A 27,339-nucleotide genomic window follows, 5' to 3' on the forward strand; every position below is an offset into this window, starting at 1 on the left:
CTACGCGGTGATGATCATGTTGGATCTCTTGGCGGCCTTCGACACGGTTCACCATAAGGTTCTGATGGACCATTTTTTATTAGAAGTGGGTGTACAAGGCAATGCATGGAATCTTCTGAAATCTTTCCTCTCGGATAAAACACAAACGGTGGACCTAGACAACGACCGGTCCAAACCTTTCTCCCTTTCATGTTGGGTGCCACAGGGCTCGTCCCTCGACCCAACACTTTTCAATGTTTACGTGTCCTCATTGGCGGCCTTGATGAGATCTTTTGGGTTCCAATTGACATCCTATGCAGATGACACGCAAATAGTGCTGTCCCTCAGGCGTGGGCAAGAGGCCGAAACAATGATCAAGATGTCATGATTGTATGAAAGCCATTACGGGGTGGATGTCCTCAAATTGCCTGAAACTTAATTACGGCAAAACCAAGGTCATCATATTTGCCAACAACGTGAATCTCTGGTCGCCCGACTGGTGGCTGGAAGAATTGGGAACTCTCCTGGAACCGGCCAAGAAAGTGAAGAACCTGGGGGTCATTGTGGACGATAGACTCACTTTCGGGGACCAGATTAGCTGGGTTGTCTCAGCGAGTTTTTTCCTTCTTAGAATCTTAAAGAAAATAAAGTTTATTTCTTACGGAAGACAGCATTAGGACAGCGGTCACGGCCCTCATTATGCCCCGTTATGCAATAGTCTCTACTTGAATATCCCAAAAAAAACCTGCACTGACTTCAAATCGTGCAAAACGTGGAAACCAAGTTCTCTTCCAGGGGATCCTCATCAATAGTCATAAGCATTAGAATATTCCCGCCCATGCGCGGGACCCCGGAAACACTATATTATATGTGCCCCACATATAAATAATATATATATATATATATATATATACACAATTGCAGCCTAATAAACATGAGAGCTGAAACGTGCTGTAAGGAATTTCCACTAAACATATAAAACATGCATTAGAAACAGGAGAAACAACCATAAAGCTTGTTTGGAAACTGTTTTAATGCTCAGTAAACAGTAGAAATTCTCATAAACCACTGAAAGCATAGTAAGCTCCCAGGCTGCATTGCAAATACCCAGTCTAACAAGACTGAAAAGCTAACCTGTAGCTGCATAGCAATAAACTGACACCGTGCCTTTAAGGCACACCTAACCCCCCCAGCTTCCCATCATGCCTCAGGGGTGGCAGTTAGCTTAGTTGTTCTTTCCGGCTCCTTCAGGAAGGATCCTGGCAACACAGCTCCACTTTTTTCTGATTCTCTCGGAAACTAATTTCACTTTTAACGACTTTTTATACCTTACTTCGACGTTTACCATCTGTTCAAGTAAGAAGCTGTCTTTTTTTTGACAGATTTAGGCATTTTTTAATACCTAAAATGCCTTCTCTTTTTGACCCTTGCCCTTCTTGTGGCAAAAAGAAGGCCAAGAGTGATTCCCATAGGGTCTGTATCCTATGTTTGCCGGAGGACCATGATCCTAAGACCTGTCCTCACTGCCAGAACCTGTCCAAATGAACTTTGAAGGACAGGGAAAGGATTCGCATTTATGGCCTGGCGAATCCATCTAGAGGAAGATCTCCGGTCAGGAAGGGTTCCAAGAGGTCCAGGATGCCTTCTAGAAGTAAGTCTTCGCGTCCTTCTACTTCAGCGTCGGGCTCGGCGCTGAAAAAAGATCTTCAGATGGGACAGATCTCCTCCAAAAAGACCCTCGGCGGCGGGCTCGCCGTCGAGAAAAGGTTCGACGTCGAAGAGTCGTCCGCCGTCGTCAACCCGGCGATGATCGGCGTCCAGAGACAAGACCCCCTCCGCCGTCGTCAACCCGGCGACGTTCGGCGTCGAGAGATAAGACCCCTTCGCCGGCGTCAACCAGGCGGCGCTCGGTGTCGAGTAGCAGAGGCCCTCCGCCGGCGTCAACCAGGCGGCGCTCGGTGTCGAGTAGCAGAGGCCCTCCGCCGGCGTTAACCAGGCGACGCTCGGCGTTTAGTAGCAGAGAGCCTCCGCCGGCATCAACCAGGCGACGCTCGGCGTCGAGGAGTATCACCCCTCCGTCGTTGAGAGTGGGTTCTCTTCCGTCGCCGCAGTTCCATCAGCGATCGACGTTGAGTGCGAAGAAGACTCCTCCACCGTCGTCAACCAGGCGACGATTGGCGTCGAGGATGAGGTCTCCGTCGTCGTCGCGACGGCGTTCGGCTTCGAGGGCAAGAAATACCCCTCAGCCTTCGCCGTGCAGACTGTCGACGTCGAATGGACGCAGCTCCGCCGTTGTCTACTCGGCGTTCGGCGTCGAGGGAGAGGATTCCTCAGTCGTCGACTTTACATCGTTCGACGTCGAGGCACCATTCTTCGCTTACTTCTCATCGGCGCAGGTCGCCGCCGACAAGGCGTTCGACGTCGAGCAGACGGGAGGCCCGACATGCAGGAAGATGCAGATCGGCATCAAGAGCACGCTCGACGTCGAGACAAGCCTCGGTGAGGTCTGGTGACTCCGTGGTTCTGGTGACGGAGTCGGCTTCGCGCCATTCCTCCTCACACTCGTCCAGGAGGGCTTCCCCAAGGTCAGCAACTCCACAAAGCCGTTCCAAGGATGCTGTCCAGACCCGCAGGTCTCCTTCAAGGCCACATGAGACCACTTCTGCGGTTCAGCTGTCGCCCGAATGACTACGACCCGTGCATCACTGGCGGGATTCAGGGGCGACTAGGAGGATGCAAGACTATGCCAGTCTGCACCATAGGTCTCCTCTACAGAGACTGGTGGAAGAAGTGGACAGGGTGAGTCCGCCCAGACGGGCGCGCGAGAGGTCACCTGTGAGACAGCGCTCTCGATCGCGCTCCCCCAGGCGAGATGATCGTGCTGTGAGATCCAGGGATCAAGATGATCGTGCTGGGAGATCCAGGGATCATCGGCGGAGTAGGAGAACGCCGTTGACTTCCTCGACTTCATCCACCCGGCCCTCAAGGCGGGATTACTCCCCCACACTTTCAGACAGCCCGGTATCCAGGGTCTCGCCTATTGATGATATCAATACCTAGCATGAAGTTTTGCAGAGAGGCGCTCAGAAACTCAACATCCAAATGTCAGTCCCTCAGGTCACAACAACTGTGATTTTTGAGACTCTTCACCAGAAGACAGCGTCTCGACCTCTGCTTCCCTTGGTTCCGGGGATCCTCGAACCAGTCATGGACACCTTTTTAACACCTTCGACCATCAAGGCGGTGCCTGCTCGCATCCTGAAAAAGTATAAGCCGGCTGCCTCTGATCCGGTGTTTGTTAAGTCTGACCCTCCGGCAGACTCGGTGATAGTAGCAGCAGCAAGAAAAACGCACGCCGTATCGGCATCTTCCTCTGTCCCTCCTGACAAAGAGAGCAGATCTCAGGACTCATGGGGTCGCAAAGCTTGTACGTCAGCGGCAGCATCCCTGAAGGTCTCCAGCGCGGCGGCGCTGCTCGGCTGTTACGATAGGGCCCTCTGGGACTCTTTGGACCGTTTTAAATCCTAGCTTCCAAAGGAGGACCAGAAAGACTTCGACGAAATAGTCACGGAGGGATCTCTGGTGGCTAATCAGTCAATCAGCACGGCAGCGGATGGGGCAGTGGTGGCAGCTCATTCTTGCGCGCATGGGGTGTGCGCCAGACGATCATCCTGGTTGAGACTCACAGGGCTGAAGCCCGATGCTCAGCAGAGAATATTGAACCTTCCATTCTCTGGCTCTTCTCTCTTTGGCGCGCATGCGGATGAGGAAATGACCCGCATGAAGACCGAGCTGGACACACTCAAGGCGGTTGGTCTGGAGAAGAAGTAGTAGTTCAGGCGCCGCTACAGACCCTCCCAGCGCACAGGGCCTCAACAGAGGGTTCAAACCCCTCAGTGGACCCAGAGCAAAGCGCAGGGAAAATCGCACTTTCGAGGAGGAAAGTCCAACAGAGGTAGAGGAGGCCACCAACAGTCCTCTACCACAGCGAAGGCAGGAGGAAAGTCATGAGCAGTGGCTTCCTCCGCCGCCGTTGCCCACTCCAGTGGGAGGAAGTGCTTCACAACATCTGGCAGAGGGGGTCAGCATCACAAAAGATCGCTGGGTGCTGAATATACTGCGCAATGGATATGCGCTACGTTTCAGTGCACTCCCAAAAGACATTCCACCAAAAAAGTCCTGTCATCATCAGTTACTACTGCTCCGACAGGAAGTAAGAACCCTTCTCCAAAAGCAGGCTATAGAAAGGGTTCCTCCGTCTCAAATTGGCAAGGGAGTATACTCCCGGTATTTTCTGGTCCCCAAAAAAGATCAGGAGCACAAATTTCGGCCAATTCTGGACCTTCGCCTTCTGAACAAGGTCATAGTCAAGGAGAAGTTTCGCATGTTGGCACTTCACCAGATATGCCCACATCTGATAGTGGGGGATTGGATGTGTTCGGTGGACCTCCAAGACGCGTACTTCCATATTTCCATAGCAAAGCGTCATCGCAGGTACCTGCGGTTTGTGGTCGGCCGCAAGCATTATCAATACAAGGTCCTGCCCTTTGGTCTCAAGTCGGCTCCTGTTTCTAATACATGTTTTATATGTTTAGTGGAAATTCCTTACAGCATGTTTCAGCTCTCATGTTTATTAGGCTGCAATTGCTTATATATATATATATATATATATATATATATATATATATATATATATATATATATATATATATATATATATATATATATGGTATTTATATGTGGGGCACATATAATATAGTGTTTCCGGGGTCCCGCGCATGGCGGGAATATTCTAATGCTTATGACTTTGATGAGGATACCCCTGGAAGAGAACTAGGATTACAGGTAAGTAACTAATCCTTGCTGACAGGGACACCCAGGTTTGTCTCGGTTAAAAAAAAAAGAACTAAAGCAACTTCACTGGCTCCCTGTTACGCAATGGGCTCAATTTAAAGCCCTCTGCACGGTTTTTAAGGCTCTCAAGGGAGTGGGCCCCGACTTCTAAAACAACAGTTCCAATGGTATGTTCCCAGAAGGACTCTTCGATCTATGGGAGCAAAAAAGGTGATAGTTGCCCCAGCCAAAAAAGCAATCTGGGGGAGTGGGAGCTTCATCACATGTGGCACAAAGGCCTGGAACAATCTGCCCATGACCTTTAGAAACTCAACTGAGCTTCTTTCTTTTAGGAAGGGGCTAAAAACATGGTTATACACTTCATAGTCACCCTGCACCACAGCTCTGTTAGGCTGTGCTCAGCGCTAGGACACCTCAGGGTAACCGTTGTGCTTTAGAAATTGAATTAACATAACAGTTATCAGAACGCTCCAAAATCTCGGCTTTACCATAAACCATGAAAAATCGTCACCACTCCTGGATAGAGTTAAGGTGTTCCTGTGTTCAACCACCTCTAACACCCAACCCAGCTCTGGCTTGGTGCCAAATAAACCTTTGAGACCAACCACTTCGGCACCAAGCCAAACCTCAGCACTGACCACATCCGCCTTGGCTCCGACCAGACTGAAGGCACCCTCGGAGTCTAAGACTTAGACCAGCAATGCATGGCTCCATATCTCTGGCTCTAAGCTGGAAGTTCGGCAGAACATACTGAACATGTATTTTGAAGGTGAGCATCTCTTTGGTCCATAAGTGGACCAAGCCTTGAAAAAAATCAAAAAAGATATGGGAACAGCCAAAGCAATGGGGGCACTGCAAACACATGCTCCCCATAACTCCTTTCGCTGCGCCCCGTACAGTGGAGGCTATTTTAGAGGGTCCTATACAGGTAACAATTACAGAGGCAGAGGCAAGGGTAGCTCTCCAAAAGGAGCTACACCTGGCACCAAACCTTAATTTGCCCCTTCTTCCTTCCCCTCCCCCGATCACAACATCGGTCTGGGGCGCCTTCAAAGTTTCTTCCCCACATTGCAAACCGTCACTTCAGACTAGTGGGTGTTAGATATTATGTGACATGGTTATTGTCTGGATTGTACTTCCACTCCTACCATCATTCCACCTCGCAAAAACACAGACTCTTACTGCAACACCAAAGGCTCTTCACGGAGGAAGTCAAAGCCCTACTCCTCAAAGGGCGATAGAACTCGTCCCCTCATCAGCAAGGCACGTTAGTTACTCACTGTACTTTCTAATAACCAAAAAAGATGAATCCTTCAAGCCCTTTCTGTACCTTAAGCCCCTAAATGAATACATCCTGCGGAGCATTTTCACATGGTGACCGTTCAGGGTGCCATTCCGCTTCTCCCGCAAGGCAACTTTATGGCCTGACGGATGCCTATTTCCACATATCAATACATCCGGCTCATTGCTGGTATCCCAGATTTGCCTTGCGGTGGTGGCTGCACACCTGCATAGACCGGGCGTCCACGTTTTCCCAAGTGGCTTATCAAAAGTGCCACCCGCCAGCAGTGCTGCGAACACACAGGTCACAAATGACCTGCTTCACTGCTTAGGGTTTACCATCAACACTAACCCCTCCAGATCCAGTACTACCTATGGGCTATTCTCAACTTTGAGGAAGACAAAGCCTGTCAAAATCCTTCCAGGATTTTCAGCCACTACTTCCTTTGTTTCAACCAATTCAACAACTCTCAGTCAAAGCAGTCATACACCTCCTAGGCATTATGGCCTTCTGCATTGCCATAATACCTCATGCCATACTTCACATTTGCTCATTGCAGGAATGCTTAGCACAACTGTGGTCTCAGGCGGAGAGTCATTGGGACGATCTAGTGTTGATCGGCCGCCGCACTCATCTCTCCCTGTAGTGGCGGAACATATCTGTTAGAGGGGCAGCCTTTTCTTGACCCAGAACCGCATAGGATTTTTACACTGGATGCCTCCCTTTCCGGGTGGGGAGAACACTTGCAAGATCTGACTGTACAGGGTCAGTGGGAATTTAAGTACCTGGGCCTCTACATCAACTACCTGGAACTTATAGCCATTCACCCAGAGTTCAAGGCTTTCCTACCAGACCTGGTAGGCAAGGTTGGCATTTCCAGACAGACAATATGACAGCCATGTATTTCCTCCAGACAAGGGAGGGCATGCTCTCCACAGCTCCAGAGCATTTGGCGTTGGGCTCTCTGTTGCAAAATTAAATTAACGGACTACCTTCCGGGAATGGATAACTATTTTGCTGACCTCAGCAGGATGCTGCAACAAGTCCACCAGTGGAAACTCCACCTGCAAGTCCTCCTCCGTTACTTTCACAGATGGGGGTTCCCACAGATAGAACTATTTCCAACAGCAGAAAATGCCAAATACCCAAACTTCACCTCCAGGTTCCCAAACCTACAGTCCAACGGCAATTCATTATGAATGAACAGGTGAACAATATTTGACTACACTTTCTCTTCTTCCTCTACTTCCAATTGTGGTTTGGAGACTTCGGCAGACGTCCCTCACCCCGGTGGCATCCATATGGGCCCCGCCAGCCCTGGTTCACGAGTCTGCTCGAACTCACTGGTTCGGCACGAGGGGCTCCCCAACAAGTAGGATCTTCTCATGCAGAACCATGAAGAAATCAGGCTTACAATCCCTCAACCTTGTGATCATAGAATTTGGATACCTTAATCTTCCATCTGAACGTCTGAGCATTCTTACGGAAGCTCGCAGACCTACCACCTGTGCCTGCTACGCAGCTAAGTGGAAGAGATTTGTCTGCTATTGTCACTCAAAAGATATTGACCCAGTAAAAGCCATAGCACAGTACATTGTTTGTTACTTACTTCACTTGTAGGTTTTGGGGCTAGCGTTTACCTCCATACGGCTGGACCTAGCCGCTGTGGCTGCCTACCTTCAAAATAGGCAACACATCTCTCTCTTCTGGATACTGGAAATTAATTAAAGCTTTAATGGAGGGTCTCCAAAGTGTCATTGCTACCTGGGGCCCACTGGCGCCCTCATGGAATCTTAACATTGTACTCACTTGACTCATGAGTGCCCCATTTTAGCCCCTCCACACCTCCCCCTTCAAGTCCTCTCTTGGAAGGTGTCATTTCTAGTTGGTATCACCTCACTCAGGTGTGTCCGTGAGCTTCAGGAATTAACCCTGGAAGAACCTTTCTTCCAAGTACATAGGGAAAGGGTTGTCATCTTCTTCACAGTCTATGCACAGCATGTTTCTACAGACACACATGCCTTGAACTGAAAATGTTGCCTACCCTCTAAGCATCTGTTTGTGGCATGTAGTGCTCTAGATTCACATGCGCCCATCCTCTTCCCTGGGCGCCTATTGCTGTTGCAGTATCTTTTACTATCTCTTTTTCTTCTAATGCATAGACATCTCTCTATATATCACTTCACATTCCATCCTTACCCGCCGTGCTTGAAAACAATCTAACAATGGAGCCAATGACCATGCATATTATCGCCAAGAGGAGGAGTCACATTACCTCGTAACTCGGAAGACTTCTTTGAAGAAAAAACACTTGGAAACATCCGGGCCCAACACTAGATGGCATGTGACTCTACAGCACTACATGCCACAAACAGATGCTTACAGGGTAAGTAAAATTTACTTTCTAAGGTACTGGAGAAAGAGGTCCGAGCGAGGTAGTGAATTTGAATGTAATATCATTGTCAAGCATCTACTGTATTTGCATCACAGGTCTCATCTATTCAAGGGGACCTCACCAGATTTAAAATAAAAGATCATTGAGACATAGCACATACTGTGGAGTGATTTGTTTCCCCCCACCCCCTCCACCCCCATTTGTGCCTTTTAAAATGTTGAGTCTAGTTCAATGTGGGGAAAAAAAATCAAACTTGTTTAATGCCTGGGTGTGTGTATCATCTGTAAATTCTTTCCTCCTCCTAACCACAAAGATGATTCTGATTGGTCGGATGATTTAAATGTAAGCATTTTTTCATGTAATGAAACTATTCTGATTGGTTGGCTTCACAGCTGAGGCGAGCCACCATTTCAAATCCCATAACAGGAGTTTTGGAGACTGCACACTACAGAATTAGCAAAAGGTAAGATCGAAATGTTCCACTCCTACAATTCCATACCTGCTGGAGATTTTGCTTCTGGCATTTCGCATGTTATAAAGAAGAAGAAACTTAACAAAGTTTCTCATCTTATAGTAGGTTAATAAATGCATGTAGCTTTTACTGCCGAGTTTCACATTTGTCTTTTTCAACTGCTATTCTTTTAATGTTCTGTATGAAACCTGCCTTATATTTTTATAAGATAAGCTATTTCGGAAGTTGTAAGTCTTTTTTGTGTCTTTAAACCCAAATGAAATCAAAGAGTTAGAACAACATAAAAAATTATGTTATCTAGAACACAACAGAGCGTTTCTTGCTTTGTAAAAAGATCTTTGCTCTTGTTTTAAAAACCACAAATGAGTGCAGAGGTGACTTTGGCTAGTATGAATTCTACGTTTGTAATTTTAAGCACCTGCATGAATGCCCAGTTCCATAGAATTGATGCAAAGAGATAATGCCTTTCAAAATGTAGAGTTAGAGCTTTGTATTAAACCTTTGGCATATTTAATCTTTACTTTTCTTTTTAACTCTTTACGTAAGCCTCTTTCAATGTTCTATATCTTAAAGGAACCCAGCTGAACCGATTATTAGCCTTTGAAAGACTATGCTCTGTCTATAATCTTCATCGCTTACCTACACTTTACAAACTTTGTAAATGTACGAATTGTACTAAAACTACATTGAAATTGTGATGTGCATAAAGAGCAAAAAATGTGGATTTGCGAGTGCTGGAAATTATTTGACTACAATTGTGTTAAATAACTCAGTGGACAGTTTATATTCTCATTCATGACCTAAACTTTCGCAATTTATATACCCATTTCTGTTCATATGCTTTATTTCAAAGCCATATTTGAAAGTTTATACTCTTCACAGCTAAGGGTACGAAAAAGTACATATCCGAGTGAGAACCCAAAAGAATCAGTTAGGAATATGCACTTTATGTATGTACTATTTACATCAAGGTACTAGTTCACTCCTGGATTATGAGTTCTAGACTTTTTAATTTGCACTGTGTATTATGAACTCCTTAATCCTGTGCGCTCCCTTTTGCTACCATTGCAATTCACGTATGGGATTTCTGATTAAATTGATTCAATTAATATACATGAATGCAAACGTGATGAAATAAAAGCAGCTGCTGCAGTACACACAACATTTAACTCCATGGTACCCAACCAACATGAAGGTTGGAATAGGAAACATCACACCATGACACAAAAGCAACTGTTATCCTGAGCACTTTTGCCATTTCAGCCAACTAGTCGTTAGTATTGCCTCTACCTGAACATGCCAAACAACAAATCAGAAGTACATCATCCCTTTATGCATTGACAGGTCATCTATCTGACACATACATCCCTTACCAAACCCCCTACATATCCCTCCCAGATGCTCACACCATTCCCGGATGGTCATATCCTGATGCATACCTTTCTTGACTATTCCATCACCAGAAGCTCAGATCCTCACTCTGACCAGAAGTTCACACGTGAGGCATCTCTCACATTCACCCCATATCTGTGAAGCTCACTTCCCAGATGCTCACGCCGATATCCCCAAGATGCTCCTTTCCTCTGCAGACACTCACCTACGCCCTCTCCTATCCCGGGAGTCACAATACACCATAAATACCCCTAATCCTCATCCCCCTATCATTGCATACCCAGACGTCAACCCAGCTGCAAAGAGGTTACATGCTCAAAATATATACTACAGGGGCCTGAATTCCTGCCAACGAGAAGGTAGGGTCACCAGCACAGTGCTGCGAGGGTACATATATTCACCACCGCTACCCCACAGGTGACACATGCGGACTACAGTGGCCAGAATTCCTGCCAAGGAGAAGGTGGGGTGTGTCGCCAGCACAGGCCATAAGGTCGCATATAATCACCACGGCTACCCCGTAGTACAGGATGCTGAATGTATGGGCTACAGGGTCCAGAATTCCTGCTAAGGTGAAGACTGGGCCACCAGAACAGTGCCGCGAGAGCACATACAATATCCACTGCTAATCCGCAGCGCAGGACGCTGAGTGCTGGGACTACAGTGGCCGGAATTCCTTGTGAGAAGGCGTTGCCACAAGCACAACACAGCGAGGATGCATACTATCACCACAGCTACCCAACCATGCGCGACACACCTGGGGGAAGACCAGCCCAGTAGCAGGGCCATCTGCACCCAAAGGAGACTGGACCGGGCCCCTCTCTTGCTTTCAGAATTGGAGACTGACCTAGAATGTTACGGTATACATTTCTAACTCTACACTGCCCCTTCCAACCAGATATTCAGTTTTTCCAGTCACTCAGTATTTTTACTGTGTAAGATTGCTGATTTGAAAAAAAATCTTTTTGTGGAGTTTAATTGTTTATGCTACCCTGCTGCACATTTTTGTTGAAGGTCAGCCCGCTGTAATGGTTGCCTCATGCTACTAACTGATGCATGCTGCATGTTATAAAAAAAAAACAACAAAAACCATTCTATCCAGTTTAGTGATATCTTCCGAGTAGAGAGGCGATCTTGGCACTGCGTCACAGGTCCAGACTAGGATGAGGTGAGCAAATATGATGAGTACAAGTGCAAGCCCAGTTTGAGAAATAAGTGCGTCAAACCCTGGTAACACTAACCACCCAGTCACACTGCGCTGGCAGTTGGAACATTTCCTGCATGACATCACCAGCCGACCTGATAGTGTTAACTTACAAATCCGGTGAAGTGGGGCAAGGGCTTGGACCACGCCAAAGGTTGGTGTAAAGGGAAACTAATGACAATAGGGATTTTTTTTATTTTTACTGTTGCGCACTTCCACTATGTTAATCATTTTCTCGTTTATGTACTCTCAACCTTGCTGTTAAAGCTTTACACTTTTCCCCAATTGTTCTTGAAACCTTTTGAAGCCAACTGATTCACTTCCGCTACATGTAGTTACTGAAAGGTTAAAGGGACAATCTACTTAGGTTAACATTTTACACACAAAAAAACATAGAAATTCAGCAGTTCTACTTACTTCAAGTAAGTATAACTTGTGCCCTAAGGTAACTATAACTCTCATCCCCACCATGCACAGTTTTCTCATCAATAATTTCACTGCAAATGTTGCAATATTATCTATGATGTCCTAGAAGATGGCATAAGTGATGTAATATGTGGGGTAATTTTTAGTGCATGGCGAGGGTGTGAGTTATAGTTACCTTAGTGCACGAGTTAATTGCTTGAGAAAACTAGAACTGCTGAATTTCTATGATTTTTGTAAAATCTGAACCCAACTAGAACATCCCTGTCACCTTTGTTTGTTTGTTTAGTGAATTTCTGCTTTTTTAATACTATTGCCTAACTATAACATTCCTGTAACCTGGGTGGGTGAGTGGGTGTTTGGGTTTGTGAGTGGTTGTATGGGTAGGTGGGTGTATGAGTGGTTGTATGGGTGTGCGAGTGGTTATCTGGGCCTCTGAAAGGGTGTGTGCGTGTGAGTTTGTGCTTGGTGTGTAAGAGGCTGTGTGGGTCTAAGTGGGTGTGTCACTAGCTGTATGAGTGTGTAAGTGGGTGTGTGTGTGCCTGTGTGGGCCTTTGAACCCCTATTTTAGTGGTTCCTGGGTCTGTAAATTGATGTGAGGCATTTTTTGGGTCTCTGAGTCTCTGAGTAGGTGTGTCTGTGGGAGTGGTGTGGATCTGTGAGTGTGTGTGTCACTGACTGTGGGTAGGTGAGTGGCTCTATTAGTGTGTACATGTGTGTGAGTTTTTCTGGGTCTGACTGGGTGTGTGAGTGCCTCTGTTGGTCTGTGATCGGGTGTGCGAGTGGTTCTGAGTTCTGACTCGATGTATCAGTGTCTGTATGGATGTGTGAGTGGTTTTCTGGGTCTCTGGGTGGGTGTTTAAGTAACTGTGGGTCTCTGAGTGTTCTATAAGTGGCTGTATGGGTGTGTGAGTGTCTGTGGCTTTGCTGTATGAATGTGTGTGTAGGTGGCTGAGAGGGCGTGTAAGTGGCTGTATGGGTTTGTATGTGGCTTTGTGAGTGGGTGTGTGAATGTGTCTCTAGGTCTTGGCTGTATGAGTGTGTATATGGGTGGTTTTCTGGGTCTCTAGGTGTGTGAGGGCCTTTGTGTGTGATGGGTGGGTGTATAATCTTCTGTGTGAGTGGATGTATCAGTGTCTGTACGGGTGTGTGAGTGGGTGTATGGATTTGGGAGTGGTTGTATCGGTGTATGAGAGTGGGTTTTTTTTTTTTATTGCGGTCTGGAACTGTGGATCTACCGCAGATTCACTCAGGCCACTCTGAGCGCCACGGTGGATCCGCGGATCCTCGCAAAACAATGTTTTCCCACTATTTCTTCCCCTGAGGGGTCCCTCACAGACCCCTTTATGAGTCAGTCAAATGGAGTCAGGATACCTCTATCCTGACCCCTTATATCCTATTTATTCTTTATTCCCCAAATCCCCCTCCCCCACCGCTGGAACTGTGTCCCAATTGACAAAATGACAGGTGCACCTTTTCTCTCCAGTGGCGTTCAGCCAATCATGGCATTGCTGTTTGTGCGTGGGACCGTCGATCCTCTGCAGTGGATCCACATCTCTAGATATACATAAATATTTTATCTTTTAATAACTCCAAAACTGCTGCTGAACTGATATACACCAAATTACAAAAAAGCACTTTTTGGACCAAGATCTAGCTTTGTTGCCAAACTTGCTGTAATTCCGTTCAGCGGTTCGGACTGTAGCAGTGTCTAAAACTCCTATTGAAAATTGCATGAGGAAAACATATTTTGGGGTTCCCTTTAAACACCCCCCCCTTCTCAGCCCCGACTTCATGAATTACCTCAAAACTTTCCAGACAACAGGTGAAATGTGTAGTTTTTAAACTTTCCTGAAGATTCGTTAAACTGAGCCAAAGTGTTATTAGCAAAACAAAAATAGTTTTCCTATGGAAACTAGGTCCTAACTAGACCTACTGGTGACTGCCATTAGGTCATGCGTGTGTAAATGCATTCGTGTTTGTATATGCGTGTGTGTGTGTGTATATATATATATATATATATATTTATGTATTTGTTTATATGTGTGTGTATATATGTGAGTATGTGTATAGATATGTATATGTGTGTGTGAGTGTGTATGTATATATATATATATATATATCTACTGGCGGTCGCCAGTAGATAGTTATAGTTACAACCTAGTTTCCATAGGAAATCTCAAAATTCTATTTTGAATAACTTTGGCGCCGGGTCACGGATCCTCGCGAAATTTTCAAAACTGATGGGGCGCTCCGTTCAGCTCCTACCCTGAAAGTCTTGGGGTGATTCGTCAAGTGGGGGCCGAGAAAAAAGGGGGGTCCCAAAACGCGTTTTCCTCATGCATTTTTCCATAGGACCTTTAGACGCAGCTACAGCCCGAACGGCTGAACAGAATTACTTGAAATTTGGCAGAGAGGTAGCCATAAGGTCAAGGAAGTGCCTTTTGCAGGTCTGGTGTAAATCTGTTCAGTATTTCCTGAGAAAATAGCATTTAAAAGCATATCAATATCTATACGCGCGCACCGTGCGCGCACCCTGCCGTGCGCGAGCGCAATTCTGATTGGTTGTTAGATGTCGGTAAACATTCGAATCGGTGGAAACCAGGAAGTTTCGGCCGCCATTTTGTCTCTCGCAGTCTGAGGGGGTGAAAAACAAAGGTGGAGAACGTGAAAAGGGGGCAGAGTGGACAGTTCCTGACCCCCTAGCCTTGGTCAGGGGGTAACACAAGGACCCCCAAGGGAGAAAAAAATTATTATTTATTTTTTTTTTTTAAATCGCGAGGTGCGTGCACCCTGCACGCACTGCGAACCGTGGGCGCTCGGTGCGCGAAGTGCACCGAGTGCCCACAGAGCGCGCACGGTGCGCGCACGGTGTAAAACCTGAAAAAAAAAAACTTTTATTACATCACTGATGACATATGTGTCTTTCGGGAAAGTAAATATTTGTAATATATGTATAGCTAAAGATTAATGGAAGAAGACATGGGTAAATAAGTGTCTAAATACTGTGATGTACTATCTGACGTCATCAGCAGAGGATTGCGGTCGCGTGAGTTATAGTTGCCTGCAGTAACTATAACGGGGGAATTTCATTGGTTTTTTACGAGTGAAATGTCCAGATAACTAGAACATGTGTGAAACCTATGGTTTTTTAAGTGAATATATAATTTTTTTTTTTTTTTCCTTCACTGAAAGAAACCCAAAGGTTATAGGGACGTTCTAGTTAGGCTAAGGTTCCACTTGCACAAAACCAGTGAAATTCATCAGTGATAGTTAGCTAAGCTAACTATAACTCACGCTGCGCAATGCACTGCTTATGACCTTACGTATTACATCACTCATGACCAGTTCCATGCCCCACCCCCTCTCTCCTGACCTCAATGGTCCATTTTGCTGCCCCTCTCTTCTGCTCTCCACACGGTTTTGCTGCAACTGCTCCTCCTACCTGCCCTGCGTGGTCTGTTGTGAAGCCCCTTCCCCTGCACTCTTTTTGCGTGTGTCCAGCCCCCTACCTTCTGTCCACCATGGTCCTTTGTGCATGCCCCTGTCCCCTCCCTCATGCCAGCCATGGACGTTGTGCTGCCAGTAACCCTCCTGCTTGCCATGCATGGTTTTGTGTGATGCCACATCCGCTCCCATCTGCTCTGTGTAGTCAGTTTGCTGCCTCTGACCCACCTTTCCTCCAATGTCTGTGCGTATGCCATTATAGTCTCACTGTTGACCTCCATGGTGTGTTGTGCTTCCAGTGCCGATCCCTCCTGCCCTCCATGGTGAGCTTGTTGCTCCTGCTCTGCCCCCTTGCCTCTGTTTTCCATGTGCAGACCACTATACCCTCCCTCCTGTCTTGTCTGGTCCTTTGTCATGCCCCTGCCCCCTCCTTCCTGCCCTTCATGGTCTGTTATGCTGCAACTGTCCCTCCGGTCTGTCCAGTATGGTCTGCATGCTGCCCTTGCTTCTTCTTTCCCCTCTGCTCTCTGTTGTCAGTGTGCATGGCCCATCGCCTACCTATTGCTTTCCATGGTCTGTTGTGCTGCACTGCCATCCCATTTGCCCTGTGTGGTGTATTGTGCTGCTACAACCCTGATACCTGCTCCTAAAGGTCAGTTTGGTGCCCATGCCCATCTTCCTCCTGTCCTCTCTTATCCAAGTCCCTACCCCATTCCTCCTGCCCTCTGTGATCCAATGTACCTTTTTTGCCAACATTTTGAACTTGGTAAGAGGGAGATTTTGAAAAAGAAAACCTAGGGAAATGATTTTCCCCATTGACTCGCATTGAAAAAGAGGATCTTTTAGGCAGGAGACAGATTAATTACAGCCCTTTTGGGCTTAAAAACATTGGGAGTCTACTCCCTTAATCCGGTCTGTTGGCTTGTATGGTTATAAGGCCACTGCCTCTTCCTTCTGCCCTCAATGGTCTTTCATGTTGCCACAACCTCTTTTGCCTATGCGGCATGGTTGGTTTGCTGCCCTTGCTTCCCTTTCCCTCCATGGTCTGTTGTGCTGCCAATGCCCCTCCCGCCTGCACAGCATGGTCAACGTATTGCCTCTGCACCTTCCTCCATGAGAGGGTCTTATTCCCAGAGAAATTATAGCAGGTGCTCTAAACGGCTAAAATGAGGACATATTTTCTGAGTTCTCAAATAGTGACAAAGCACTTTTAAATAATTTGCTATCTTTGTTTTTCTTATATAGTTGATCCCTTGATTATGTATTATACTTAAGGGAGAGGATGTGGCGTTCCAGCCAGAGCTGCAGACTTTGCAACTGGGGAACCAGGTTCGAGTTTCGGCGTCAGCTCAACATCCTTTCATTCTGGACAAATCACTCATTCTCTCCATGCCTAAAAACGAATGTGTCCTTGAGTAATGATGCTCATGTAATGCACTCTAACACTTCTGGGTAAAGTCTGCACTATATAATACTGCAAACAAAAATAAATAAGTGTTTTGCACAATTCTGACATTGGGCTATACGTGGGCTATATTTGTGTGATATATGTGCTACATTTGGGCTCTTTTTTTCTCTAGTGGTCATCTTGGGAGACTTATCTGTTATGTAGCTCCCTAATGCCCTCATTTTGTTCCTTACTAAATTAAATGTTTTAAGTTCTACCAGTTTAATTCAATCAACATGGCTTCAAGTGTGCCAACGTTTGGTCATAACACCGTCAGTGCTCTAGTTATTCTTTAGAACACTCTGGGAGGCTGCAGTAGAACACAAGGGAATCAACTAACAGGTGGCTCCTGTTGGAAGTACATGATTTACTGATAATGTCAAACTTCATTTTCATATGGCTGAGAGAGTGTGAATTTACAGAAAATGTGCTCTGCATTTTAGCTTCTGGAGCACCTTCCATAACCTCTATTGGAAAATCACGAGGAAGCAGTTTTTTCTCAAACATAATTAATGAAATCCCAGCAGAAGGCTTTTTCAAAATGTAAAATCACCTTAGAAACACACCACTATTCTTAAAATTAGTATGGTATCATTAACAAATGATATACTTTGTAACTAAAATCTGCTATTACTGTTTTTATGTTCTCCGTTTTGTGACCCTCCAAACCTGCCATTTAATACAGTGCATTTCAATGGGGTTGCTATCATGTATATTGGTCCCAAGATGTCTGCCAACACTTCCTGGTTGAAGTGTTGGCAGCCAATCAAATTTTAGTAGGTTTTTGGACTACCATATATATATATATTTTTTAAACCTTAATATCTCTTGAACTACTGAATGGATTTACACCACATCACAAAAAGCACGCTTTCTGGACCAACATCCAGCATTCTACCAAATCTGGTGTAATTCTGTTCAGTGGTTCGGGCTGTAGTAGTGTTCAAAAAATGAAAAATCCCCATAGACTTAACATGGGGAAAATGGGTTTTGGGACCCCTCTTTTTTCTCAGCCCCGCTTGACGGATCACCCAGAAACTTTAAAAATAGCAGCTGACCAGAAAGGGGATGTTTTTGTAAATTTTGTGAGGATTGGTCAAGTGGCGCCAAAGTTAACTAAAACAAACACACCTTTCATATGGAAACTTTGGTCCTAACTATAACTACCTACTGATGTAAGAAACTGGCTCTATATATACTACACCAAAGTGAGGTACAGGGTGTATAGTCTAAGAGTCCCCAGAGGTAGGCAGAGGCTAAAGTTAGATAGAACCTTACTCTCTAAAGTGGTAGCTTGGTTGAGCAGTACGGTAGTATCATAGGACAGTGTTAAGCATTTGATGTACCCACTCAGTCAGCAAATGAATTCACACACTCGAGAAGTGAACTCTAGGCTAATTGTTTTTGTATAAAAAATATACTGTTTTATTTTTAGAACCAAGCAAGCCTGGTTAAGGTAAGCATAAAAATACTTTGCAGTAATAAATTACTTGTGTGAACACAGTTCAAAATTGCAGTAGAACTTATACTGGTTTTGGTTTACAGATAATGTAGCAGATTGCAACACTTAGCAGGTAAAGTACATTGGAATGAATCGACTTTTTCAATAAATTGCAGGTAAGTTGTTACTTGTTCGTTACTTTTTCTAACTCAGTGCTGGATACCTAGATTCAGCACTGGGACATTTCCTGAAAACAGTTTAGAAAATGCGTTTGTGTGTGATTTTTAAGGAATATTTTCAGATTTCAAAACTCCACACTTCGAAACTTTTTGGAGCAGTACATTGAAATGAATGGGCTTCTACCATAAATTGCAGGTAAGTAACTTTTACGAAACTTTTTCTAACTCCGTGCTGGATGCCTAGATTCAGCACTGGGACATTTCCTGAAAACAGTTGAGAAATGCGTTTTGGTTATTTCGATTTTTAAGGAATAGTTCAAGTTTTCAAAACTTTACACTTAGTTGTTTTTTCAAAGAAAATTGTCAATGTTATTCTATGGAAGAAAGGTTATCGGTTTGCAGGTAAGTAAACGACCGTGGGCGTTAAGGTTCTGGGGTTAGACTCAGGGGTCCCCCAGGGTTAGTGAAGCACTGTGGTTGCACCCTCAGCGGCACTAGGGCGGCCGGGTGCAGAGTGTTAAGGCCCAGTGTTATCCTATAGAGGATAGGGGGTGTCCGGTTGGTGGCTGCTGGCTAGCACGCCACACAGCTGTGGGAGCAAAGCTCCTAGGGTTTAGGTCAGGCCAAAGGGGGAAACAAGTAGGCGCCAAAAGTGCACCCTCAGCGGCACTGAGGCGGCCAGGTGCAGAGTGCTGTTTCGATATCGGGTGCCCTGTGGTTTTCTATGGAGATCCTCCAGTTTGAAGAAAGGCTGCAGGCTTGGGGATTAAGACCTTTTGGGTGCGACCACTACTTCGAGGAGCAAGTTGGGATGTCGTGGGTTGGCTAGGCACCGCTGGTTTGGGGCGTCTGGTGCAGGGGTGCCTTTTCGCATCAGATTGTCTTACCCGCTCTGGTCGCGGTAGGGGGGTCTTCTGGTTTGAGGCTGCAGGTGTCGTCTGGAGGCTTGAGGCAGGTCAGAGGTCGCCGGATTTCCGGTCCGGATCGCCGGGGGGACATCCTCTTGGTGTTGGTTCGCTCAGGCCAGGGTCGGCAAGTGCAGAGTGTGCTGGATTTGCGGTTCCTGGCTGGCACCAGAAGCTGCAGTTTAAACCCGTCCGATGTTCTCAGGAGATAGTCCTTGAAGTGAAGGCAGGCAGGTCCTCTGGGGTTTGTGGGGTTGCTGGCTGCAGGACATGCCGGGGTTTCGCAGGAGCAGGTTCGAGAGGAGACAGGCCTGTAGGGCTGGGGCCAAGTCAGTGGGTGTCGTCCTCTTGTTAGCTCTGCACGGCTCTTCGGTCCTTCTTATCTTCTTTTCTTGTGGTTTCTAATCTGAGAAAGCAAGGTTCAGGGTGCCCCATAAATACTAAATTTAGGGGTGTTACGGGTAGGTAAAGGGCAGGGACCAATGGATCCCTTCCGTGGGCTGGGTACACCCCCTATTCTGCCACTCTCCTGTGGGAAGGGGGCAGGAGCCTGTCCCTGGTTGGCTGGGTCCCCCCATCCTCAGTATTGTGGGGACTCGAGGTTGTGCTTCACTTCACCCCCCCCTCCCCCCCACCTGAGGGGTGGTGCTGGCAGAGGTGGGCACACACCTCCCTTCCTCACTTGTTTTTCCTGCCGGTTCTCCCGCCCAAAGTGGGGGGTAGAACCAGTGGGGACCAGTTGCTGAAAGCAGCAAATGGTCTGGAGAGGCTCGCAAAGGCGGCATGCCTTTGAAGCCTCTCCTTCGTGAACCCTGCTCATCCTGGGGGAGGAGGCTGGGCACCTCGTCCCAGGATGTGCATTGTTTCAAGCCCCCGAGAGCAGCAAACTCTAGACCCAGGGGTCCAGAAACATGTCTGGTGGTTGCAGCCTAAGCAGCCACTCAGTCAGGTCACCAGGAGTTGGTCGAGTTTCAGTGGGCATCTCTAAGATGCCCTGTGTTGTGCATTGTACATTAAATCCTACACTGGCATCAGTGTGGGTTTAATGTGCTGAGAAGTTTGATACCAAACGTACCAGTCTTCAGTGTAGCCATTATGGTGCTGTGGAGTTCGTAATGACAAACTCCCAGCACCGTATACTCTTAATGGCAGCACTGCACTTACAATGCCCATGAATGGACTTGAGCACTGTAGGGGCACAGGGCTCATGCACCTGTACCCTCACCACTGGCATAGGGCAACCAGCTAGAGGGGTGACTGAGGTATGCCAGGGCAGTGGTTTGTGGGCATGGCACACAAGGATGTGTGCCATGTCGACTCTTCACTTTGTTCTGCACCAAGACACGCAGCCTCCAAAGGCAGTGTATGAGTGTCAGGGTACAGGGCCTCTAAGGGTGGCACGATAAGTGCTGCAGCCCTTAGAGGTCTTCCCTGGTCACAGTGCCCTGGGTACCTGTGGTACCATTTACCAGGGGCTGACCTGTGGCCAGAGATGCCAATTGGGTTAGTTTTGGGAAAAGAACACAGACCCTGGGAAACTGATTGGCAGGGACCCAGGGCACACCAAGAAAAAGTGCACCAGTAGTCTGGCAAAAAGTGGGGGGGGGTTACTGCAACAGAAACCCACTTTCCTACAACTGGTGTTTGCCTTTTTTTTCACTTTTACTTAAACTGAAAATGAAATGACTGTGTGTAAATCCAGTGGGTGTGCAATGCCGACACTTCTATCTCCTTTTTGCAGGTGCACAGAACCCGAAGGAGCAGTTGATCCACAGTTTTTCAAAAGATAAAGCTCTGTCGGTTCCCCCTGTGGTAGCCAGGGCTTTGACATATATTGTGCAATGGGCAGTGCCCATGCATTAACCAACATTTCTCTTTCCGATATTTAGACAGTATATTTGTTTCCAGAGAAATGAGGGTGAGACAACCTTTGTGGAAATTGTGAAAAGTGTGATAGAATATTTTTGAACAATAGGAAGCTGATAAAAAGTGGCAACTGCAAGTGAAAGATGCAAGGAATTCCTTGTAGCCTTTACACTTCGGGCAATAAATGCTTTTAATTACCCTCCCTTCACTGTAGTTCTTTGCCTGTTGCATGAGACCATAATTATGGGGAGGGAAAATAACAACTGTTATTGTCTGTAGCTGCGGGCATTTATGCTTAAAATGAACACTTAGGAAGTTTTGAGTTAACAAATACTTACCTGATGACAGCAAACCATACCCTGACCCCCTCTGTATGCCGTCTGACTCATCAAAACCATGCAGCCCAGACTGTTCTCAATTTGCAGTGCCTGTGGCCGAAGACTTAACGATGAGAGGAGCTGCCATTTCCCAAGTTGCTGGTACGCCTGGAAGCCCCCTGCCCTCCAACGTTTCTTCTTCTGATTCAGAGAATAAAGATCTTAAAGTAGTGCAAAGTTTTAAAAGAGCTGGAAAAAATATCTGCACAGTCTACAAGCGGGTGTTTAGAAGTAGGTCTCCTCAATGACACCTTTCATCTTGTCCAGTATATTGATTGAATTCTTTGATGTTACCTTGCTTACACCATATGCGGTGAGAAGTGAGCTATATGGGTGTGTGAGTGGACGTGAACTCCAGCTCTAGTGACGTTCCCATACAATTGCGAACAGTTGCAATGAAAGAAAACTGGACAAACACCCATATTAAGTTTGAAAGATAATGTTCGGTTCAGAACAATGGACTGTGTATTGTATGCCTTGTTTTTGAGTTGGTAAATCTGTCAACACAATTAACTGTAGAAGGTAACCAAAGACCATTTTTCTTGATACGGGGACTGATGTCAATGGTAAGAGGTACCATGCATTTTTTTGAAGCGCTCAAGACCTGAAACAACAAGAACAAGCTCTGAATCCAGGTCTACAGTGACCCTTTCAAATTGTGTATCAACCTTCTCTCCAATTATAGTTTTTTGCATTCTAGTTGCCCCCATCAACTCCAGACAGTTCAGTTGTTATCACTTTTATAAAGCTGCTCTTTTAAAATTATTTGCTTATCAAATATAAAACAAATTTTTTCCCCTTGCCCAAATAGTCTTTTTTTATACATCTAACTAACAATCCCCTAAGATGGCTCCTAAATTTGCTTGGCATTCCTTTCCTTTGACTTAATGGTACTGTGCCTTCACCCTTGCACTCCTGCAAACTTTTTTATTTATTTATTTATTTTTACATTACTTGCTGTATGTTTCCAAATCTACTTTGGTACCAGCTTGTGATTTTAAATCTTTTTGCTGTTTGTTTCCATAAAATCTTTTCCCTGTTGTAAAGCACATCACTACAATCCTTGTGATCTACATCGTTAAACCAAAAAATGAAATAATTGTTACATGTTACTTTGTTGTGTTCATCTTTTACCTGCTTCATACCATAATCTGGAATACCAATTGACTGGATTGTACCTAGAAGCTTACAATTGCAATCTTGAGCATTTTCTCATGCTACTCGCACTCTAAGCCAACTTTTCACCCCAACCCCTGCCAGTCAGCTCAGCTCCTACCAACTTAGATTATTTTTTGTTAATTGTGCAAGTTGAATCAAGTACAGTCCACTTTCCAAACTTTATTTTAAGACAAGGTGCTTCTCCTTGAGCTGTGTGGGTCTATCAGATTTTTTAAGTTAAGAACTCCCTGAAGATTTCACTCCTTTGGCTGGACAGAAGGTGAAACCTTTCAATTCTTCTATTTTTTTGTACTTTCTCTATTGTGTTCTTAAAAGGTGACATGTTCAACTTGCCTGCAAGGTCCTTTCTGGGGCTAATCCAGTTTTTCCATAAGGACACAATCAAACTTTAAAAATGTTCAGGGCAAATCCAGACTTCAGTGTGCAAATGTCCTTGCTACCCAACCGCACATCAGCCTAAAATGGTATTTCAACAGGGTCTCTGTAGTCCATGACCCTCAAACTGGATTCCTTAACAAGCTATGAAGTTAGACATAGGGTAAATCGTTTTAAAATGTGATTAATTTGGTCTTGAATTTAAATAATTTGTTCGAGGCATGAGCTGCAGATCTTATGCGTTAGCATAGATCGCCATCTGGTGTTGGGCTCGGATGTTTGCACTTTGTTTTTCTTAGAAGAAGTGTTTTTAGTCACGAGGTAGGTGACTCCTCCTTATGGTGATAGTGCGCATGGGCATCGACTCCATCCCCAGATTGGTTTTTTTCCGCCATGGGGTTCGGATGTGGATTGCTGCGCACCGGTTCGGTATAGTCTTCGAACCCTTACGACGCGCAATCCTTACCACTTGGCGGTATTGTTTTCGATCGCGATTTCCCTTTGGCCGCGCATCGTAAAATCCAACAACTTTCATCGGGAACATACACGCGGGCCGTGAGGCCTACCCGCGCTGACCACGCCAGCAGTCCATGGAACAGACTCTATTTAAAAAATGCCCCGGGTGTGGTGCTAAGTTCCCACACACAGACCTGCACGATGTCTGTAACCTCTGCCTATCCCCGTAGCATGAAGAAATCAACTTCGAGGCCTGTCGATCATTCCGATCAAAGCAAACTATTCGTGACCGTCTGGTTTGACGTAACGAGATGCAACGCGGTACTAGCTCGGTCCCAGACATCTAAGGAGAAGAGTCTGAATCCCAACAGCCAGGCATCGAGGAAGAAGAACAAATCTCCGTGTCTGAAGCCGACGACTCCGACATGGAAGACGACTTCAACGTCACTCTGGCTCAACGTACGGTGAGTAATGAGCCCCAAGTGTCCACCAAAACAACAAAGACTTCGGTATTACCTTCGCCCTCCGGCCCAGGTCGACACCATAAAAAAATTTCAGATGCCCCGCCCTCGGGCCGGGCTATGAAACGTAAGGAGAAGTCTTCCGGCTCTGGATCGAGCCGGCTCCATTCGGGTGCCGAACCCACATCTTCGGCACCGAAACCCTAAGACCAAGCAAATACCCGCCGATTCGCTGTCGGCACCGAAAACATCTTCAGCACCGAAAGACTCTGACACGAAACCACATAAAGCTAAAGCTTCGGATCCCACACCAACTAAGCCCAAAGCTTCGGAGCTGACACTGGCTAAACCCGAAGCTTCGGAGCTGAAACCAGCCAAAGACAAACCTTCGGAGCTGAAAACCACTAAAGGTAAACCTTCGGAGCCAAAACCGGTAAAACTTAAACCAAAACAGCTCCTCTTAAACATTCAGAGACTAACCCTGTTAAAAAGACTTCTGAATAAAGACGAAAGAACAAAGATACCCCATCCAAAGAACTTCCTCCACAAGACCCTTTGGATCCAAAACAAAAACAATTACATATTGACCCTAAAACTGGACACCTTCTAGTAACCCTTCCTAAAAAACGGAAGCTGGATCTTCCAGAAGACTATCACATACCTAAGAAGAAAAGAGACATGGGTGCTAACCCCTCTCTCCCATATATACCTCCCTCTCCTCCTCCTTTTAATCCAAACCTATTGATTTCAACATCAAACTCACAACCACCACCTTTCTCACCTGAACCACAGGATGACAATGATGGGGATGGGCACTAGAATGGGGATGACACGGAGGACAACATACCACAGGACACAGACCCCTGGGTTGATTACAATAAAGAGCCAGATCATAATAATGACCCTGATCTATATCCCTCCAGACCATCACCACCCGATGACAATATTGCCTTCGCACAGCTTAATAGGGCTGCCCAGTACCATGGGGTGGAACTACATACTGATCCCCCTAAAGGAGGATTTTTTAGTGGAAACATTCGCTCCCTTCCAAAAATTCACAGATACTTTGTCCATGCTCAAAGGCATGATAAAACACGCTAACGAGGTTTTCAAAGACCCTTTTAGGGCTAGAATGCTTCCGCCGAGGGTGGATAAAAAATATAAAGCTGCTCCTACAGACCCAGTTTATATTAGAGGACAGGTACCCTTCTATTCTCTTGTCGTGTGTAACGCACGCAAAAGAGCTAATTCGCAAACTACAGGCGACACCCCTCCTCCTGACAAGGAGTCAAAACTTCTAGATGCACAAGCAAAAGAATTGCATCACAAGCTGCTAATCATTGGTGTATTGCCAATGCACAAGCTCTATTAGCGCGCTATGATAGAGCTCACTATGACGAGCTGGGAAAACTAATTCAGCATTTACCAGAACAATACAAATCTAAAGCTCACAACCTCATTCAAGAGGGTAAGCTCATCACAAACACCTCTATAAAATGCTGCTGATACAGCATCTCGTGACATTAACACCAGCGTTTTACTACGCCAACACGCTTGGCTTCGAATCTCCGGATTCAAGCAAGAGGTACAATCATCAATACTTAATCAGCCTTTTTAACAGTAACATCTTTTTGGGCCAACAGTCGATTCTTCATAAGAAAAACGACACCGAGACTGCCAAATCCACGAGGGCCCTGCAACTACCCATTAATAGGGGCTCCTTTTGTCTCTCCTTTTACAGGGGTGGTTCAAAAACAACTGCGTCAGAAAACACCTCCTCCTCTTCTAAAGTCCCAATCAATCTTCCTCCTCCAGAGGATATTTTCGAGGAGGATACAGAGGAAATAACAATAGGGGAAGAGGCAGAATTAACTCCTCCCGCACTTCCCCTGCCACCAAACAGTGACTTTCCTCCACTACCCCCCGATCATTCCACTCCTGTCGGGGGACGTCTCTCACAGTTCCTACCTGTCTGGAATTCCATCACAACAGACAAGTGGGTAAGACAAATTATCCAGTATGGTTATTGCTTGGAACTTACCTCCACTCCCCCAAATATTCCTCCCCAGCATCGTGCAATGTCATCAGAACATCTCGCCCTCCTAATAAAAATAAGTTCTCTCCCTGTTACAAAAACATGCAGTAGAACCAGTTCCCTTGATTCATCAGGGCAAGGGGGTTTACTCTCTATTTCCTAATTCCAAAAAATGACGGCTCACTCAAACGAATATTAGACCTCAGACAGCTGAACCTGTACATTCAGTCAGATCATTTCCACATACTCACCCTCCAACATGTGCTCCCATTGCTGAAGCAATGCAACTTTCTTTCCACTTTGGATTTAAAGGACGCCTACTTCCACATTCCCGCTCACAGGAAATATCTCAGGTTCATGGTGGACCAGTTTAAAGTCCTCCCGTTCGGGGTAACCACAGCACCCAGAGTTTTCACCAAGTGTCTATCAGTAGTTGCAGCTCACTTAAGAAGACTACACATTCACGTATTTTCTTATCTGGACGATTGGCTCATAAAGGCCAACTCACAAAACAGCTGTGTTCAACACACCCACAAGACAATTCAGTTGCTTCACCACTTGGGTTTCACTGTAAACCTCACCAAGTCCTACCTCCAACCGTCCAACACATAAATATCTCTAGGAGCTACAATAGACACTTGCAAAGCTCTAGCATACCCCAAGCCAGTCAGGGTACGCAACATGCAGGATCTAATATCTCAATTTCGACCTCAACACTCGTTACCAGCTCGAGTGTTCATGCAGGTAATCGGGGTGATGGCCTCTTATGCAAGACTCCAAATGCGTCCTCTACAGGAATGCTTAGCACGTCCGTGGAACCAGGCTCAAGGACAGTTAACAGATCTGGTGTTGGTAGACAGCTGCACCCATCGCTCTCTGCAGTGGTGGAACACACAAAACCTTTCCAAAGGGCGGCTGTTTCTTGACCCGGTTCCACAAATAGTGCTAACAGCAGACACATCGCGTACCGGCTGGGGAGCTCATCTTCAAAATCATACCATTCAGGGCATGTGGACTCTGCAACAAAAACAGTTCCACATAAACCACCTGGATCTCCTGGCAATTTTTCTAGCATTAAAAGCCTTTTAACTCCATCTAGTCCGCAAAGCTGTCCTAGTCCGTACGAACAACATGACAGCAATGTACTATATACAAAAACAGGAAGGGACA

General features: G+C 46.0%; 1 protein-coding gene across 6 annotated transcripts in view; it reads left to right on the forward strand.

The window, feature by feature from the left end:
• Positions 1–27,339, forward strand: part of P4HA1 (prolyl 4-hydroxylase subunit alpha 1) — a 346,224-nt gene that overhangs the window by 183,135 nt on the left and 135,750 nt on the right. For 4 of the 6 annotated variants that reach the window (XM_085603803.1, XM_085603810.1, XM_085603804.1 and 1 more), the window contains exon 9: positions 8,903–8,973. The exons of the other annotated variants lie outside the window; for them this stretch is intronic. In XM_085603803.1, coding sequence (XP_085459929.1) covers positions 8,903–8,973 — 71 coding nt within the window. The remainder of the gene's footprint in view (positions 1–8,902; positions 8,974–27,339) is intronic. 6 annotated transcript variants of the gene reach the window in all.

The sequence above is a fragment of the Triturus cristatus genome, chromosome 1_2 (assembly GCF_964204655.1).
Source record: "Triturus cristatus chromosome 1_2, aTriCri1.1, whole genome shotgun sequence".
Classification (NCBI taxonomy): Eukaryota; Metazoa; Chordata; class Amphibia; order Caudata; family Salamandridae; genus Triturus; species Triturus cristatus.